The sequence below is a fragment of the Macaca mulatta genome, chromosome 1, assembly GCF_049350105.2.
Source record: "Macaca mulatta isolate MMU2019108-1 chromosome 1, T2T-MMU8v2.0, whole genome shotgun sequence".
Taxonomy (NCBI): Eukaryota; Metazoa; Chordata; class Mammalia; order Primates; family Cercopithecidae; genus Macaca; species Macaca mulatta.
The window spans coordinates 228577424-228596997 of NC_133406.1; the positions used below are offsets into that span (position 1 = coordinate 228577424).

The 19574-nt window shown below is 53.7% G+C and overlaps 1 protein-coding gene across 21 annotated transcripts in view; it reads right to left on the reverse strand.

Annotated features, from left to right (window-relative positions):
• Positions 1-1453: 1453 nt before the first annotated feature.
• The window catches only part of TNFRSF8 (TNF receptor superfamily member 8), an 81031-nt gene continuing 62910 nt past the window's right edge, over positions 1454-19574 (reverse strand). For 9 of the 21 annotated variants that reach the window (XM_077974040.1, XM_077973987.1, XM_077973984.1 and 6 more), the window contains 5 exons: positions 18847-18948; positions 18663-18716; positions 9275-9300; positions 7197-7404; positions 1454-3365 (listed from right to left, as the gene is read on the reverse strand). In XM_077974040.1, the coding sequence (XP_077830166.1) occupies positions 3121-3365; positions 7197-7404; positions 9275-9300; positions 18663-18716; positions 18847-18948 (635 nt within the window). In that variant the 3' untranslated portion in view covers positions 1454-3120. Of the gene's footprint in view, positions 3366-7196; positions 7425-9274; positions 9301-18662; positions 18717-18846; positions 18949-19574 lie in introns of all 21 variants that reach the window. The other 12 variants (XM_077974050.1, XM_077973990.1, XM_077974004.1 and 9 more) reach the window with 2 other exon arrangements.

The following is a 19574-nucleotide window of genomic DNA, read 5'->3' on the forward strand; positions in this document are numbered from 1 at the left end:
TGGTTTACCACCTACAAAAGTGCCTTGGGAAACAATGGCTTTTCTTTGAGGGCAACAGCTTCCATCTGATACTTACCACTTGCTGTCCCTCTCTGATCACAAATGTTTAGGAAGAGGTGTGTGGGGGTGTCGTCACAGCCTGGAGAATTGTTACCTTGAGTAGCAGGGAGCTCTGTCCATCTGCCAACCTGGAAATGAGCACAGCCAGAGAATAGAAGGGGTCCGCTCATCGCTGGGCAGGGTGGGAAAATCCACCCTGGCTCCTGCGTGGCAGGCTTTGGCTGGTTCAATGGCTGGGCTGATGTCTGGGTGTGGGCTGGAGTCTTGGGGATGGGGTGGGCAGGGTCTGTCCGTGGCTGTAGGTTTCCTCCACCTCACACAGGAGACACAGTCAGAGGGGGCCTCAGGCTGGCTGCCTGGGGTGGAGGCTGGCCCTAAAGTGCCACTGAGCTGTGCCCAGGGAGGCAGGCTGGGCTCCTTCCAGCTCAGACACAGAAGTCCAACACTCCCAGATACTGTGGTCCTCTCCTTGCCTCCCAAGGCTCCCAGATACCTGTGGTCCTCCCCTTCCTCCCAAGGCTCCCAGATACCTGTGGTCCTCACCTTCCTCCCAAGGCTCCCAGATACCTGTAATCCTCCCCTTCCTCCCAAGGCTCCCAGATACCTGTAGTCCTCCCTCTGCCTCCCAAGGCTTGGGCTCTCACACTATTCCTTGGAGACTCCCTTCTCCAAAGCTATGGGGCTGCTCGGCCCAGTCCAGAGGAAAGAAGGCTGTGGGAAGGCCCAGAAACATTTCCACAAATACCTAAAGGGAGCCTTGTGACAATAGTGGCCTTATTTTTATTTATTTTTTTGAGACGGAGTCTCACTCTTGTCATCCTGGCTGGAGTGCAGTGGCACGATCTCAGCTCACTGCTCCAACCTCCACCTCCCAGGTTCAAGCGATTCTCCTGCCTCAGCCTCCTGAGTAGCTGGGATTACAGGTGCCTGCCACCATACCTGGCTAATTTTTATATTTTTAGTACAGATGGGGTTTTACCAAGTTGGCCAGGCTAGTCTTGAACTCCTGACCTCAGGTGATCCACTCACCTCGGCCTCCCAGAGTGCTGGGATTACAGGCGTGAGCCACCACGCCCGGCCAACTGTGGCTTTATTCTGAGTGTCCTCAAAGGGCAGGCTTTGGACCAGGGAGTAGCAATTACACGGAGAAAGAATTCGCCTCGAGTGATAAGGAAAATCTTCCAGCAATGAGAAGGGCTGCCCCAGCAGGAAGTGGGCTCCCAGCCCCAGAAATATCCAATCCACCAGAGACTGGCCACTGTAGTGTCTGGGGGTGCAGCGGGAATCCCTGCTCTGTGGGGAGACTCCCAGAGGTTCTATTAATAATATACTCAGGGTTTCTATTAATAATATACTGTCAATTTCAATGATCGTGTCCTCAGCCTTATAGTTCTTTGTTTTTAAGGATTTTATAGATTTTTAGAGATTCAAAAGTTGTGTGAAGGGCCACTGGGTGAGGAAGTGCATTATTTAGTTACAACATGTCAATCCCTCCCATCACGGGCGCCAGACTGCCCTGCCTCGCAGGCGTGTGTCTTACAGTGTGCCTTACAGCCACGGCTGCGGGTGATGCAGGGACACCCACTCCATCCTTGCACAAACACTGGACAAACAGTGTCTGCCCACTTAAGCTTCTGGCCAATGTCCAGGTTCTGGTGTAACCATCTCTCGCAATGCCATGGCTTCTCCAACTTTCCCCAAAACATCTGAGCAGTTTCAGAAACTACCACTTCCTCCAGAGAGCACGTGGCTGGCCGATGAGTAAACAGCAGTTTTCCCGGGCCTGCCGCCAGGCGGTAAGTCCACGAGTCTCCAGGCTGCCCGCAACTTCAAGACTCATCCTCATCCATCATTTATTTGCATACACATCTGAAGGCCCTGGGGAGCCAGCAGGCTGGCCAGCCGACTGGAAGTCGCGGCCGCTTTACTCCTTAGTGTGAAATGTGAAACACCCAAAATCCTGATGGAACCTCCAAACAGTCTTGTTTCCTACAGTCCAGAGTAAAGCAGATGCCTGGGTGAGGCCGTGGTGCCTCTCGACGTCCGCACCCCAACGGGTGCAGAGCCGGAACCAGCTGGCGGGGTCGGTGCTAGTGGATTTGCAAGCAGGGCAGATCTAAGGAAGATGCTTCTTCATTTCCCAGGACAGAGCGGGTGGGGCCCACAGAGAGTGGTCAAGGACCCCAGGCAGGGCCGGACGTTCCCCATGTTCACGTGGGGAGGAAGTCCCTGGGCAAAGTAAAGCAGGTTCTCTGGGTTGGTGAGGGGAGGTCTGCAGCTGCTGAGGGCTGCAGACATCTGGGACCCGAGGCGCCTGCTGTGGTGGGGATTGGTGGGGACATTCAGAGATGAGTGACTTGATCCTGGGCCCTAGGCCACCAAGGGGCTACAGGACAGGGAAGGTGGGCAGCACCAGGAGGGTCCTGCAGCCCAGGCAGGGGCCCCCACGCCAGCACAGATTACAGTGTGGCTGCTGCAGCAGAGACGGTGCCAGCTGACGATGCCCCATCCCTTGACTTCCCTTTTGACCCAGGAGAAACAACCATGGGCACTGGCTCCATGCCCACTGGTGGCCACATTTACAGTAACTGGGGGCATGCCGGAAGGGCCCAACGGGTGTCACCTCTGAGGTCCAGGGGGAGAGGAGGGTAGGGTTACAGGGCCGCTGGGAGCCGGCCTCACAGCCTCTCCCTCAGTGGGCTCTGGGCCTGGTGGTGAGGGTCTGATGCCCAGGGCTCTGGGGCCAATGCTGTTCTCGGCAGTGCCCATCCTGCCATCTGTCTGCTGCCTCAACCAACATCACTGCTGGGATCCAGTCCCCTTGGACTGTCTCTTCTGTACAAGCCCCGGATCCCCTAGGCTCTGGGTCAGGGGACAGCTAAGTGGGGGATACAAGCAGAGACCACCAGCCCCCTGCAATGACAGGCCGGTCCATCACTAGATGCTGGAACCTCAGTTCAGGCCAGATGGGCCTCTGCCCCCAAGCTTGGTGCCAACAGTGCCACCCTGGCCTCCCAGAGGCCACCCTGCTGCCCTCCTAGCCCCAGCTCAGCCCAGGCCTCACTTTCCAGAGGCAGCTGTGGGCAAGGGGTCTTCTTTCCCTTCCTCTTCCACGGACAGCATGACATCACTGCAGCTGCCCAGAGGCGGTTCTGTCTCCTGCTCGGGGTAGTGGGGGGCATGGTCCGCCTCCAGCTCCTCCTCCAACTCGGGCTCTGCCGGCCCCGCCAGGCCCTGGCCCTCTGGCAGCTCAGCCTTCACAGTTCCCACGATCACAGTGTCGGCCTTCATGATGTAGATTTTCTCTGCAAGGCAAAAAGATGGGTGAGCGAGGGAGACCACAGCACCAGCCAGGATGGGAGCAAAGAGGCAGAGAAGGGGCCGAGGCCCAGTGCTGGCATGCCTGCTGGGTGGCCTCAGGCTGACGGCACAGCCTCTCTGACACACCTTACAGGCATCCTGGGGGTTCAGAGGAAATAGAACAACTAGGAGCTGGGCCTTGAGGAGTTAAGAACCAGTCCACTTGTACTTAGGATTTTCTCAGCACTTCTTTGGGGATGGGTAGGGAAGAAGAGTACAGGGTGGGAGAGAAAGTAAACAGTGGACAAAAACAGGCAAAGCCGTGGGTAACCAGAGCACAAGCAGACACAGCAGAGCCGAGCGCTTTCCACACCCCAGCTGCTGGGTCCTCAGCCCTCCTGCAAGGCAGACCCCATCGAGATTCCCATTTATAGATAGGAACCTGAAGCCAGGAGATGTTAAAGGACCTGCCCAAGGTTGCCAAGTAGTTAGGAGAAATCCCGAAAAAACCGCCCACTCCCCCTGGCGGCCCTTTCTGCTCCCATCCACGTGCCTGCAGCCCAAACCCGGGTAACCAACTTGTCCAGCTTGCCCGGGAACACTCCTGGTTTTAGTACTGCAAGTCCCGCGTCCTGAGAGCCCCCTTGGTCTGGGCAAACTCAGCCAGCCGGTCACATCCTGCAGAAACCCCAGCCCCCTCAATAGCTTCCGGCAGGCCATGATTGAGACAGTCTGGCTCAGGCCGTGAATTTCAGGGCTTACTGCCCAGAGCCGATCTCCTGCCTGCAGCCTGCGTGGCTGTGCTGCGAGCATACGGTGGGAGCTTGGACAGATGGCCGGTCCTCGCCAGTCTGATGTGGGGGCTTCTGGTGTGACCTTGTGATAGAGGGGACACGGAGGCTCAGGGGAGTTCAGTGGCCCAGGAGCTGGGGAGTGGGGAAGCCTGGCCTCTGCCCAGCGATGGTGTCTGGCTCGGGGTGGGCTGGCTCCTGGCTGTTTTGCAATGGACTCTGGAGGCCAGAATGGGGAAGCTTAAGAGGGAACTTGAGGGGGGGGGTGGGGTGGGTGTGCAGGGACCCCTGCCTCTCTGGGTAATGCAGTTGTACCCTTCGGATTCAGGAACCCCAAAAGGTTCTCGAGTCGCCCTTACCCTCAACCCTCCTGCATGACGCTGGCTCTTCTGTTTTGGTTTTGAACACCCCGGGAAAGAGAGAAGTATGCCAAACAGCAGCAAGAGGAGAAGGCCCAGCGTGTGGGACAGGCTGTGGGCTGGGCACCCCCACAGACCCCAAAACAGAGCAGGGCTTCAGCACTCCCCACAACTCCATCAAGGCCTGTGGGCTCCCGGCCCTAGGAGTCCTATAGAGGGCTGGGCAAAAGATGGGGGCCGGGGGTGGTGAGAGAGGAGACCCCAGGAGGGGAGAGAAGGCCCAGAGGGGGATGGGCAGAGAAGATGAGAGGTGGGTGGGGTCAGGTGGCAGGGAAGTGAGGGTGGGGGTGCTGGATGAAGGAGAAGCAGCCAAAGCTGGGGACAGGCTGGTCCCCTCACATTCCTCAGGGAAATGAGCAGGAGTCCCCAGGACATCCGGAATTAACTGGATTCAAGGCGGTGGAATTGGCTGCTCCGGGTGAGGAAGCTGCTCCCACTGAGCTCAGAAGTGACAGAGGGTCTGGGAATTTCAGATCCGGCCACAAGCGGTCTGCCCCGCTCCGGCTCTGCCCCCATCACAGGCTGCCCACCCCCTAGGCTGTGGGAGTGGCTTCTGAGGGCTGCATGGATTTCCTGCCCCCTCCCCGGAGCTCCAGAGTCCAGGGAATTCATCTTGGCCAGGTGGGGAGGGCAGGGGAGGAAGTTGTGGGGAAAGGGGTTCTTCTCTTGCTCAGTTCCCAGGGGGAGAGGGATGATGTATGACCCCAGTGTGACCCCTCTTGGGAACTGGATGGGAAGGGAGAACGCTCCCCTGGGCTGGCATCAGGAGGACAAGGGAGGTGCCTATGTCTTGGGTGCCCGAGAGAACCTCCAAGGCCCGCCCTTCCCATCATGGCGGAGGTGGCCCCCAATCCACTCACTAGCAAGGCCTGCAGGCCATGCCGGGGAAGGGCAGCCCACGCCTGAGCCAGCCGCCTGGGAGCCTAGTACTTCCTTCTCCTCCCCATCAAACACCCTCTGAACCCCACCCCTGGGATTGCAGGCACTTCACTCAGGTGTTCCAATCAGGACTTCTTAGGAATTCTGAAGAAGCCTTTGATGGTATTTCCCAAAATACATACTTTTCAAATAAAACTTACTAAAAGCTACCATTTCAGAAGTTTCAGTTTGTTACAAAAAACTGCCCAGGCTGGGCACAGTGGCTCATGCCTATACTTTGGGAGGCCAAGGCAGGCAGATCACCTTGAGGCCAGGAGTTCGAGACCAGCCTGGCCAACATAGTGAAATCCCATCTCTACTAAAACTACAAAAAATTAGCCAGGCGTGGTGACATTCACCCATAATCCCAGCTACTGAGGAGGCTGAAAAATAAAAAGAGAAGATGACTGCCCTGAAGAGTTCTGGCCACCACCGTCTGCCATAGAAATGCACAGGACAATTACAAGTGACTCTTCAGTATCATCCCAGTGCCATTTGCCCTTCCAGAGGTGACAGAGATGGGGTCCACCAAGGCCCTGCCCACAGGGAGCACAAAGCCAGGTGGAGGTGGAGGAAGGGCTATAAACACGCAGTCACACCGCTGGGTGCTAGGACACCGGGTAGGGGAGGCCCGGGTTCTCATGGAGCATAGCACAGTGGAGAGGGCACAGAAGGCTTCCTGGAGGAAGAGGCAAATAAGCAGGGTCCCCAGGAAATGCAGAATTAACTGGATTCAAGGAAGTGGAGTTGGCTGTTTCAGGCGAGGGGACAGCTCCCACTGAGAAGCTCAGACGTGAGACAGGGGTCTGTAAATTCAGGAGACTGCCGCGAGGGAGGGGGCAGACTGTGGGGTCAGAAGGTAGGTGAGTCTGGTGGGGGAGCTACAACTTACTGTCAGCCTTGAGTGCTGGAATGGGAATGCTGGAATTCATCTCACAGGGAATGGGAAGCCACTGGAGGCTTTTCAGTAGGGGTGCAATACAGCCAGGTATATATTCTGGGAAAAATGCCCTAGTTGTACCAAGGTGACGAGAAGCAAGAACAGAGGCAGGGAGGCCCACAGGAGGCCAAAGCAGATGTCTGTCCAGGCTGGTGGCAGTTGCCGTTGCGAAGCTCTGGACATCTGGGCCCCATCTGGCCTCCTGCTTCTGCAGAGGGTGGGTGGTAACATGGACAAACCAAAGGCTTCAGGGCCCAGGAGACACAGGGGCGAGTCCCAGCTGTGCCACTCAGTAGCCATGCGATGCGGAAAATCCCTTCTCCCTCTGAGCCACAGTTTCCCCAACTGTAAAATGGGGAGAAAGACACCCTCCAAAGCAGGTGGTGAGACAATCAGAGATGAAGAGATGGCGCCTGCACAGTGCCCGGAATGCGCCAGACAAGTGGCAGGTCCTATGACCACTGGCACATCTTCTTCCTGTCCCCTCGGGCGCTCGGTGTTGGGGGCTGGGGTGGCGTTCATTTTTTACATGAGTGACAGCAGGCACCTCATGCGCACTGGCTCATGAATTCGCGCAATGGCCTATGAGGTAAGTACCCTTGCTGTCCCTACTTACAGAAACTTAAATTGGGGTGAAGAATCTATGCCTCTCCTTTGCTGGCCCTCTCGGCTCCAGGGTCTCCAGGTCCCTTCCAGGGCCCAGGGCCCCGTACTCATCTCCCATCTGCGCCTGCGCTGCAGAGGACCTCCCAAAACAGGCTGACTCACCAATCCTGTTATTGGTGTGCTCCGTGGACACCCGGGGCTCAGGAAGGTCCCTGGGGGACGAGGGGCCCCCGGCCGGGCTGGCATCCCACAGCGGCAGGCTCTCCGGGCAGGCTGCCCCCACGTTGCGGCAGGTCTCCTTCGGTGGCAGGCTCATTAACCCCAGCTCTTCCGCACTGGGTTTTGTCACAAACGTACCACTCTCGAACTGCTGTGGGAGGGGAATGCGTGCTACTGCAGTTCAGTCTCTGAACTGGGAGGCCCCTTTTCTGCCATCTCTACAGACCCCAGTGAGTCTCCCTTTCTGCTTTAAAGCTGCCATGAGCTGCCCTGGGCTTCTCAGCTTTCTGGGTGAAGTCTGTTGCTTTTAACTGGGTAACAGTCAGCAACTCACAGGGTGCTCACCACGTCCGTGGCCCTGTCCTAAAGACCTATGTTAAAGACATACGTTAATCCTCACAACCACCGTATGAGGTGGGTAACAGCCCCCTTCCCATTTTACAGATAAGGAAACCAAGGCACAGAGGAGTCAAGTAACTCGCCCAGGGTTATACCATCAGTAAGTATCTGAGCTGGGATTTGAACCCTGGCATCTGGTCCATAATCCACACTCATAAGCACCAAAGTCTGTAAGTACCAGCTCTAGGCCCCCCGTCTCCTGGAACAGCCCCTCCGGCTCCCCAGCCCCAATATCCTGGAAAATAATCTTTTATGATCACACTCATGCATTCTAAAAACAGCTATGTCATGAGGAAAGTGTCAGTTTAGTTTTTGACTGTTACAGGTAAGGGTAAAGAAGTGGCCTCATGAAATGTCCTGATGCCTTCGAAATGGAGTGAGTTCGAGTAATTCAGAGGAGGCAGGGATGCCCGTGCTGACGCAAGGATTCTCAAGGCACAGACAACATATCTTTTAGATTGGTGCAAAAGCAATCACGTTTTTGCCATTACTTTTAATGGCAAATGGCACCAACATTAATACATAATCTTGAATACTCTTTTATAGTAATATGAAGGCTAAAAGACTGCTTTTTTTTTTGAGATGGAGTCTCACTGTTACCCAGGCTGGAGAGCAGTGGTGCAATCTCGGCTCACTGCAACCTCTGTCCCCCAGGTTCAAGCAATTCTCCTGCCTCAGCCCCCCGAGTAGCTGGGACTACAGGCGTGTGCCACTACATCCAGATACTTTTTGTAGTTTTAGTAGAGACGGAGTTTCACTATGTTGGCCAGCCTGGTCTTGAACTCCTGACCTCAGGTGATCTGCCCACCTCAGGCTCCCAAAATGCTGGGATTATAAGTGTGAGCCATGGTGCCCGGCCAAAAGACTGCATTTTAAAACGAGTTACTATTAATGCGTTGGCCTATGCAGCAAAAATATATTTGATTACCTTACAAATTGTCGAATACCTCTTTCACGAAATTTCTCAGTATTGTAACAGCCACTTGTCACATCCAAACGTATTCGAATGTGATCCCCCATAATTTGAAACTGAACTAGTATTATGGTTCTGTATATTATATTGAAAACTGAAAGGACAGAAACCCTTCTTACTGTATGAATGCCTGAATTAAAAGAAAGTAATGGAAGAATTGATAAATGAAAAAAAAAAAAAAAAAAAGGAATGGACCACAGCCACCTGCTCTGTCCTCTAGCTTGGAGGATGAGATTCACGGAAGAGTAGAGAAAAGGGGGAAATGAACACAGTCTTTCTCCTGACCAGACCTGGTACCCAAAAGTGGCTCAAACGAAATCCACTGTCTGCAGGCCCTTCTGGAAATTCCCGGCAGGCTGGGCCAGGAGTTGGAGGCTGCTGTGAGGGTGGGGCTATCCATCCTTAGCCAAGGCCTGGCTGAGGCCCCAGGCGAGGCCCCTGTGCACAGAGGTCCCTGCGGTGGGGCAGACTCAGCCTGAACTTGCAGCAGGGGCCTGCACCCTGGGCACTGTGGGAAGGAAATGGCCCTTCTGTCCCCTCCCTCTCCCTTCCCCCTTCCCCCAGCAGCTCTCAAAACTTCAGATCTGTTAGGGAAGGAATCAGATTTAGGGGCACAAAGCTGAGGTGGGGGCAAGGGAAGGGTACTTACCGTTGAGCTCCTCCTGGGTCTGGAATCTGCAAAAAGCAAGAGCAGCAACTTCACCAAGGAGAGTCTGGCAGCCCCCGGCCCTGCCTGCCCCACCTATTGGCAAATGGTCCTCCTGGATCACAGGTGGTGCTGAACTCAGCCCAGGGGTAAGTCCTCAGTCTAGAGAGCCCGGATGGGTTTCAGAGTCAGCACCCACCCCAGCCGAAGGCAAGGAGACTCACTTCCCAATGCTCACTTCTCCAGTGGCAGATGGAGGACAGGGGACCACCTTTCTCCCCCGGCCGCTCTCATTCCCTTTTTTTTTTTTTTTTTTTTTTGAGATGGAATCTCGCTCTGTCGCCTAGGCTGGAGTGCAGTGGTGCAATCTCGGCTCAATGCAACCTCCGCCTCCTGGGTTCAAGCGATTCTTATGCCTCAGCCTCCCGAGTAGCTGGCATTACAGGCTCATGCCAACAACCCCAGCTAATTTTTTTGTATTTTCAGTAGAGATGGGGTTTCACCATGTTGGCCAGGCTGGTCTCGAACTCCTGACCTCAAGTGATCTGCCCGCCTCGGTCTTGCAAAGTGCTGGGATTATAGGCATGAGCCACTACACCTGGCTGCCACTCTCATTCCTAATGACTAAACCAGTGAACACACTGAACTGCTCTCCCAACCCCCACCCCCGCATACATGCAAGGATTGGTTCACGAGAAGCACAGGCCCAACCGGAGCCCAGGAGGCTTCCACTGGGTCAGAGGTTGGTCTGTGGCTGCTGCCCCCACCTTGCTGTCTCCAGGGTGTGGAGAGCCCCGAACTCCCTGGAACACCAGGCAAAACCCACATGGAGGACCTCAAGCAGGTGATGGAGAGAGGATGATGGATCCTGCAGATGCTACCTAGACCCTGCCTGGGACACGCCCGAAGCCAGTCTGCTGTGGAGCCCTCCTGACTCCAGCTGGACTTCGATTTTCTCTTTCATGTGCCTGAAAGCACCCAGGTGGCAGCCTTTGAGAAGGACAACCGCTCTCGGGTTATCTCATTTCCTTCAATCCCATCCTTTTGTGGGCTCAGCAGGTGCTGATGCAATGATTCTCGAGGTACAACCTCTATCTTCTCATCTCAAACCTCTACCCTCCACTCCCATTGGTCTCCCATATTAAACAGGGGCCAGTCACGCCCAAGCACATATTGACATTTAACATTTAACCTTGGCTCACTGGCCATCTGAGAAAGGTCAGAGGGCATCCAGGCATCTAGTCCATCCTGGGACGAGTCAATTCCCAGAGCAGACCATCCTCCAGGGATGCCCAGCCTTTAACCACTCCTGAGAATGCTACCTATGGAGATCTGGAATATGCTGTTGTCAGGCATGCATCCCTGGCCAGACAAATCTGCCACCAAGATGCCCGTATGCCAGCCATGCCGCCTCCTGCACACATCTCTGATATCAGCAGCTCTGGAGAGCCACCAGCCCTGAGCCCTCGCAGACACGTTCACCAGTGCTCAGTCAACAAGGAGGATAAAGCACACACAAGACTGACCATTTGAACATGCTGTGTGGACACTAGGTGAGTTTGGGAAACACTCTGAGGGATACTTTTTTCGTTTTTTGAGACAGGGTCTTACTCTGTCACCCAGGCTGGAGTGCAGTGGCGTGATCTCAGCTCACCACAACCTCCGCCTCCCAGGTTTAAGCAATTCTTGCAAGTAGCTGGGATTTCCGACGTGTGTCACCACGCCCGGCTAATTTTTGTATTTTTCGTAGAAACAGGGTTTTACCATGTTGGCCAGGTTGGTCTCGAACTCCTGACCTCAGGTGATCTGCCCACCTCAGCCTCTCAAAGTGCTGGGATTACAGGCAGGTATGAGCCACACCACGCCCAGCCAGGGGTAATTTTATTTTATGTATGTATGTATGTATGTATGTATGTATGTATGTATGTATGTATTTATTTATTTGAGACAGAGTCTCATTCTGTCACCTAGGCTGGAGTGCAATGGCACAATCTCAGCACACTGCAACCTCCACCTCCTGGGTTCAAGCGATTCTCCTGCCTCAGCCTCCCGAGTAGCTGGGATTACAGGCGTGCGCCACCATGCCCGGCTAATTGTATTTTTAGTATAGATGGGGTTTCACCACGTTGGCCAGGCTGGTCTCGATCTCTTGACCTCGCTTAACCTCGTGATCCACCCACCTTGGCCTCCCAAAGTGCTAAGATTACAGGCGTGAGCCACCGCGTCCGGCCGAGGCACATTCTTTACAATGATGTCAGTGAAACGAAATCATGGTCCCTCCAGAGTGATTTTGAGTTTTAAAAGCAGCCAAGTGTTCTTTGGTACCAAGTCACTGGGGGTGGCCAACAGAAAAAAAAAAAAAAAAAAAAAGTGTGACAAAGTCACAAAACAGAACAAATAAAAATGACACAACTTGGCCTTGAAGGGGAAGTGGGTGAACAGGATGGCAGAGCTGCCCATGCCTGCAGGCTGGTTCCATTTTTCTAAAGAGCCATCTGGCAACAAAAACCTTATACATTTTACCCAGTCATCCCTCCTGGGGGACACAGCCTCAGGAAATAACCCGAAAAGAAACAAAAAGGCCGAGCACAGCAGCAGGTTTATAATCACCCCCAAATTGAAAACCAGCCAAATGTCAAAAACAATGAGGCCGCTTAGCCATCCCGGAGCAGAGGCCTCCTCGGCAGTGAAACCCAGCACAGTATTACTGCCCTTCTCCAAGCCTCTGTCCTCCTAGCTGGACAATGGGATGAATCACATCAACTTTGGGGCTTTCTGTGAAGATTAAAAGAGAGCTCAAAAGTGAAGGTGCCCAATGGTAAATCAGGTTGATTTGATTTTTTTTTTTTTTTTTTTTGAGATGGATTCTCGCTCTGTCACCCAGGCTGGAGTGTAGTGGCACATTGTCGACTCAGTGCAACCTCTGCCTCTGGGGTTTAAGTGATCCTCCTGCCTCAGCCTTCCAAGTAGCTGGGACTACAGGTGTGTGCCATCACACCTGGCTAATTTTTGTATTTTTAGTAGAGACAGGGTTTCACCATGTTGGCCAGGCTGGTCTCAAACTTCTGACCTCAGGTGATCCGCCTGCCTCGGCCTCCCAAAGTGCTGGGATTACAGGCATGAACCACTGCGCCCAGCCAAGATTTGATGTGATGAGCATGACATTTCACCTCTGTGGTCTTCCTCCCCCAATGCATAACTCCAGTCTAATCACGGGGAAGACATCAGACAGATCCCAGGAGATGGGCGTCCCGCAAAACATCTGATCAATACTCCTCAAAAACTGCCAAGGCCATCAAGGAAACCGGTCTTGAGAAATAAGGTCTGGGAAACAGTCACAGGCCAGAGGAGCCTAAGGCCACGCGACGACTGAATGTAACCTGGGTTCCTGGATGGGATCCTGGAACCTTAGGCAATGCAAGAGAACCCTGAACACAGTGTGGGCTTTCATTCGTAATCCTGTGTCAATAACGGTTCACATATTTTGACAAATGAACCATGCTGATGTAAGATGCTAATCACAGAGGAAACTGGGTGTGGCGCATGTGGGAACTCCTGTACTCTCTTCTCCAATTTTCTGTACATCTAAAACTATTTTTAAAAATGAGGCCGGGCGCGGTGGCTCATGCCTGTAATCCCAGTACTTTGGGAGGCTGAGGTGGGCAGATAACAAGGTCAGGAGTTCCAGACCAGCCTAGCCAACCTGGTGAAACCCCATCTCTACTAAAAATACAAAAATTAGATGGGCGTGGTGGCACGTGCCTATAATCCCAGCTACTTGGGAGGCTGAGGCAGGAGAATTGCTGGAACCCAGGAGGCAGAGTTTGCAGTGAGCTGAGATTGTGCCATTGCACTCCAGCCTGGGCAACAGAGTGAGACTCTGTCTCAAAAAAAAAAAAAAAAATGAGGACTAGCTGGGTACAGTGGCTCTCGCCTATAATCCAAGCACTTTGGGAGGCCGAGGTGTGCAGATCACTTGAGCTCAGGAGTTCAAGATCAGCCTGCACAACAAAGGGAGACCCGGTCTCTTCAAAAAATAGAAAAGTTAGCTGGGCGTGGTGGTGTGTATCTGTAGTCTCAGCTTCTGGGGAGGCTGAGGTTAAAGGATCACTTGAACCCAGGAGGTCAAGGCTGCAGTGAGCCATGATCGTACCATGGCACTCCAGAGTGACACCCTGTCTCAAAAAAAAAAAAAAAAACTTAAAAATAAAAATGAAGGCCACTTAGAACAGAGTCTCGCTCTGTTGCTCAGGCTGGAGTGCAGTGGCATGATCTCGGCTCACTGCAATCTCCGCCTCCCTGGTTCAAGAAATTCTCCCACCTCAGCCTCAGTAGCTGGGATTACAGGCGTGTGCCACCACGCCTGGCTAATTTTTTTATTTTTAGTAGAGATGGGGTTTCGCCATGTTGGCCAGGCTGGTCTTGAATTCTCGATCTCAGGTGATCCGCCCACCTTGGCCTCCCAAAGTGCTGGGATTACAGGTGTGAACCACCATGCCTGGCCTACTGAGAATTTTTAAAAATTAAAATATTTTAAAAGCAAGGTGTCCAGGATGCTGTCAAGCACACAGCAGGTCCAGGAAAAGCCCAGGATGGTAACATGGCTCTGCACTCCGTCACACTGAATAGAAAGTCAGAGTTCGATACTGACTCTCCCAAACAAGCGTAAAAATCACAGAGGTAAAAAGGCAGAATCTGGAAGGCTCTGACGTGGACTAGAGCTGTGTTACAACCCATCAGGATTCTGATAAAGACCCAGAACAAATCTTGCCAAGTGCAGAGGTCAGATTTCACAACTGCTCTTCCCCTAAAAATGCTGATTCAATCTACTAGCCTTATTTATTGGTTTCCTTGCTTTTTGGAATCACCACCATCTTCTCGTAGCCTGTCTGGCACCCCCAGGACACAAGTCCAGGACCACGCTGGGCAGACTGTACAAGTGCACGGTGTCACAGGCTGCTCTGAAGGCCACGCTCACGGAGCACGTGCATTCTGACGCGTGATATAAAGCTCTCGGTCCCTTCCATTCCTGTTGTTCTCCACTTTTAGTCCCCTCCCCTCTCTGGCCTGTGATTCCCTAATGCTGTGGGAAGCAGAACAGGCCCAAGGGGGGAGTTTAGCACAGAGGTTCAGCTAGGCTTTGGCAACAGGTACCCCTCAATGCAAACCCCGGGCTCCTTGGAGACAGAGCTGATTCCAGTACCGGGGCAGGAGAGCACAAGTTAAACTGGGAACATTTCAGAATAGGGACGTGCTGAAAGCACAGGATGAGGATATACCAAAGCACACAAGAGCCGGCTTAAAGGGGCTCTCCCTGACCTCATCTGGGACCATTTGAGCATCAAAATAAAAAATGATGATAAGAGATTATAACCCATTGAACAGAATAGGAGCCCATGAATCCATACAGATATAAAGATGTAAGTGAAGAAAATAAAGTTACGGGTTGGGCACGGTGTCTCACGCCTGTCATCCCTGAACTTTGGGAGGCCAAGGCGGAAGAACCACTTGAGGCCAGGAGTTCGAGACTAGCCTGGCCAACATGGTGAAACCCCATCTCTACTAAAAATACAAAAAATTAGCCAGGCATTGTGGCACATGCCTGTAATCCCAGCTACTCGGGAGCTGAGGCAGGAGAATTGCTTGAACCCGGGAGGCGGGGGTGGCAGTGAGCCGAGATCATGCCACTGCACTCCAGCCTGGGTGAAAGAGCCAGACCCCGTTTCAAAAAAAAAAAAAAAAAGAAAAGAAAAGAAAAGAAAATGAGGGTCTGCTGAAGAATGGGCTATTGACATAGTCTCAAAGTAACGCTCCTAAAGACAGTAATGACCGAGGAGCAAATGGAGACCTCACAGTGGAGAGGCCCGGCAGACATCACCTCGGTCAAGCACTCAAAGTGCACAGCACCAGGAAAGGGACAAATCGAAACCTGGCAGGACGCCCCGAGAGAGGAGAGCCCAGCATCACTCCTGGGACCTTCCAGCCCAAAATGCGTGACCTGAATCCACTTGGGAGAAAACACTAGACAAACCCAAAGCAAGGAGCATCCACGAAATCACCAGCCTGCGCTCTTCCCAAGAAAGTGAAAGAAACGCCTGGGGAATGGATCCGGACAGAAGGAGACTCGAGAAACCAGACAAGCAAATGTAACACGTGGCCCTGAGCTGGAGTCCTCTGCTATAACGGACATTATTGGGGCAAATAAAGAAACTTGAACAGGGCCTGAGAATTCGTTGTGTGTCATGTATCAGTATGAATTCCCCGATTCTGACGATCCTTACTATAGAGTGTAAAATACACCCTTGTTTGTCTGAAACACACACTAAAGTTTTCGGGGTGAGAGACGTCCAGTCAGTCAGTTACTCTCAAATGGTTCAGGTCAAAATAAATTCTTCATACTTATACCATTTCTGTAAGTCTGAAACTGTTTCAAAACAAAAAAGAATTTCTTTCAACCTAAATCTCCTTGGAATAATAGAAAATGACTCAAGTGCTCATAAAAATGAAGGATTAAAAGAATTTTAAGACCAGGCATGGTGGCTCACGCCTGTAAATCCCAGCACTTTGGGAGGCCGAGGCGGGCAGATCATGAGGTCAGGAGTTCGAGACCAGCCTGGCCAACACGGTGAAACCCTGCCTCTACTAAAAATACAAAAATTAGCCAGGCGTGGTGACACATGCCTGTAATCCCAGCTACTCAGGAGCTGAGGCAGCAGAATCACTTGAACCTGGGAGGCGGAGGTTGCAGTGAACCCAGATTGCACCACTGTACTCCAGCCTGGGCGACGGAGCAAGACTCTGTCTCAAAAAAAAAAAAAAGAAAAGAATTTTAGACCGGTGGTTCTCAACCAGGAGTAGTTTCTCCCCGGGGGCCACGTGGCAATGTCTAGAGACATTTTTGGTTGTCCCAAGTAGGGGGTGTTGCTGGCATCTAGAGGGGCTGCAGAATGTCCTACAGGATAGCGCTCTGCAGCAAAGAATGATCCATTCCCAAATGTCAATGGTGCCAAGGGTGAAAAATTGTTTTACAAACATCTCAACAACCACAATAAAATCCCCGTCCTCCTGCTCACCCAGCGTGTGGCCTTAAATTACTTCATCATCCTGTGCCTCAGGCTGCTAATCTGTGCAACGGGGATAACAGTAGGTACCTCACAGGCCACTGGAGGAGTAGATGAGATCACGTGTGCGCTCTGCAAATGCCTGTCACCGAGGACACACGCGGGAAGGTCAGATCAACTCGAGGGCTGGTTGGCAAGTATCTCATCGCACCTGCACGCACCACAGATCCCTGATGCGCTCACTGCTCAAAGGAACCAGGAGCACCCTCTGCCCCAGGTCTGGGATGTGGGAGGCCAAGGGGCACACGCTCCCATCCTGCCTGCCTTTGGCCTCTGCAGGCAGTTGGAATTAGTCTAAAAGCTTGGAGGGAGCTAGGACAGCTTCTGGGCCCGGCACAGAGCCTGCACGGAGGAAGTGCACAGTGAAGACCATGTGAATAGATGAACGAATGAACCAATGAACCAGTTCTCCTTCCCTCCTTCGCCACCCACGGCTCGGGAGGGAAACGGGCATACAGCCAGCTCGGTCCGTTCTCACCCTGTGCCCTGTGAGCTTGCCTGTCTCGGCTTCACTTTCTGTCCATCTTGGGCCTGGGAACCCAGACCCCAAGGGCCTACCAGAAGAAGCCAGAGGGTCAAAAACGACCTGAGATAGGACGTCCACCATCGAGTCTCGGGGCTCAGTTCTTTGCAGATCTGGCTTCTTAGGGGAAGGTGTTTTCTTTCTTTTTTTCTTCTTGTAACAAAACTGCTCTCACAGAGGTTTGAAGAAAAAAAATAAACTGACGGCAATGGAAATTCTAATACTAGAAAAATGTCAAGAAAGCAAATGCCGGTTTCAATGAGACACGCAGCCTGACAGGTCATGGAAACAGGCTTGAAACTATCAAAACACAAAAACCCCCCCTGGCACAGGGACCACAAGCGCTCGCTTGTGAAACTCATCAAATTCAAAACATGCCTCAGTGGACTGTGTTTTTGTGCCCAAGTCAAGAGTCAGCCTACGCAAGGGCCTCTCCAAGGGTCCTGGGGAGATCGGGGGACGGGCCAGGACCTGGTCTTACGCTGAGCACGTGGCTCTTGGGTGGGCATTCGGGTGGTGGACAGAGCTGGCGGGGGGAAGGAAGAGGGGACAGGGCTGAGCCCTTTACAAACCAAAAACCCTAGGACCGGTGCCTGAGGCTGGCTGTGCCACTGCCAGGCTGTGTAGCCCTGGGCCAGCCGTCCACCTCGCTGAGCCCCGTCTCCTCCTTGCAGAACAAAGGTCATCACTGGGGGAGTGCAGGAGGCCTCTATGGGAGCCCATCTTGCAAATCAGAAAGGAAGGCCCAGACAATTCCCCCATCAGAGCCCAGCACTCAATCCATGCCATGCGGTGCTGAGGAAGACCCTGGCCTGCCTGGAAGGGGCTGCCCAGGAGAGAGAAGGTGCTCGGCACAAGATGGCTAGGAGCCCACTGCTCCAGGTGAGAGCTGGAAGACACGCACTGTCTAGATGCCCCTGCCTGGACAGGTGAGGAGGGTCCCAGCTCCCAAGGGCTGCCTGGAAGAGCTGGCCCGGAGGCTGGGCAGGGATCAGAGTGCAGGGACCAGGGAGGGGGGTCAGAAGCACCCAGGACTCCAGAAGGCCTGAAGCTTCCAGGGAGGAAAAAGCCCCAGACACAGGCCGGCCTGTCAACAGGCAGCAGCCACCGACCGCAGGCAGGTACTCCACGATGCGCTTCACAGCCCGGCCTTGATGAATGCACAGGCCAAGCCTCTGAAGTAGGTTCTACCATCACATTTTCCAGATGAGGAAACTGAGACACAGAGCAATTCAGTAACTCACGCAGGGTCACACAGCTTGTAAGTGGCAGAACCAGGGTCCCTCCTGCCACATGTGCTCCTTTCCCCTCCTGCCCCTGGGCTGATCCCAGCTGGTAGAAGAGGGGGAGAGAGGGGAAAGAGAAAGGGAAGGAGGGAGAGGGAGAAAGGGAGGGTGGAATGTAGAGAGGAAGGGAAGGCTGGCGGGAATACCCCCTGGGGATACTGGAGGAAAAAGTGAAAGACAAGATAGACTTTTAAACGTTCATGCCAGCATCCATCCAGGTGCTGCTCTGGGCAAGCCACGCAGTCCTCACACCCAGTCCAGTCTTCACCTCATTGCATTCTCCACACGCATGAGTTTCACCCGCATTATATCCCTACAGATGTACAGAATGCCACAGCAGCCACAGACAGGGAGCCTCGAGGCTGGGCTAGAAGTTCAGTCTCTGGAGCCCACGCCCCGGGCCTAGAGCTGCCCTGTGTTCCTCTGGCTCGGGCAGCACCTTTGGACAGCTGGACACTCACCCACAAGCTCTAGCTTGGGCCGGGAGGTCTGGACCGGGTAGCACAGGTGGAGCTCTGAAACGACACCAAGAGGAAGGCTGGGGATGGTGGCCACAGAGGGCAGGAGCAGGCAGGGAAAGGACCCAGGCCAGGCTGGCAGAGAGCAACCTGTCCTCCCCAAGGCCCCAAGGACACAGCCACTTACTCTGGCGAATTCGCTTCCTGCAGGCCCTCCGGTGGCACAGGAGGAAGGTGCTGGAGCCGACCACCACAGCCAGCACCAGGATCACCCAGAAGAGCACTGGCCCTGGAACACAGAGACACTCCGCACTCTTTGCCTCACTGCAACCACACAGGACAGCCCCAGCCCCAGACTACTTCCTCCTTCTCCTGGGACACAGCTTCCATCATGGCTAACAACACCGGGTCCTTTCCAAGCCAAGGCTGTATCTCATCCAGCCCTCCCTCACCTGGCTCCAGGAAGCTGATTAACTATTTAAGGCTGAGATAAGGGCAAACTGTGTCTAGAGGGTGAGAAATGGAGGCGTCTAGGAGCCAGAACAAAGGAATTGAGGTCCAACAGACCAAAACTTGGGGACTGTGGACCAGCATCTGGCAGCACTGTTGGTGTGGCCGGAGTCGGGGTGGGGAGGGCCAAGCAGTGAGGGGAAGGAAGGGGTTGAACCCAGTCCCCTCCCAGCCAACCCTCTAGACCCACTTGATGAGGGCAGGCATGGAGTCCTCTCTGCACATAAACACGCCCCACAAGCATTCCCTGAATGAATGATCCCCAACCCTAGGCCCTAGGCACCATCACTACCTTCAGTTTAAAAATGAGGGGAGCCAAGGCTCACGAAAGTTCGTTAACCTGTCCAAGGTCACCCTGAGAGTAAGTGGTAGAGCCCCAGCCCAGGCCAGGCCAGGCCGGGTGGA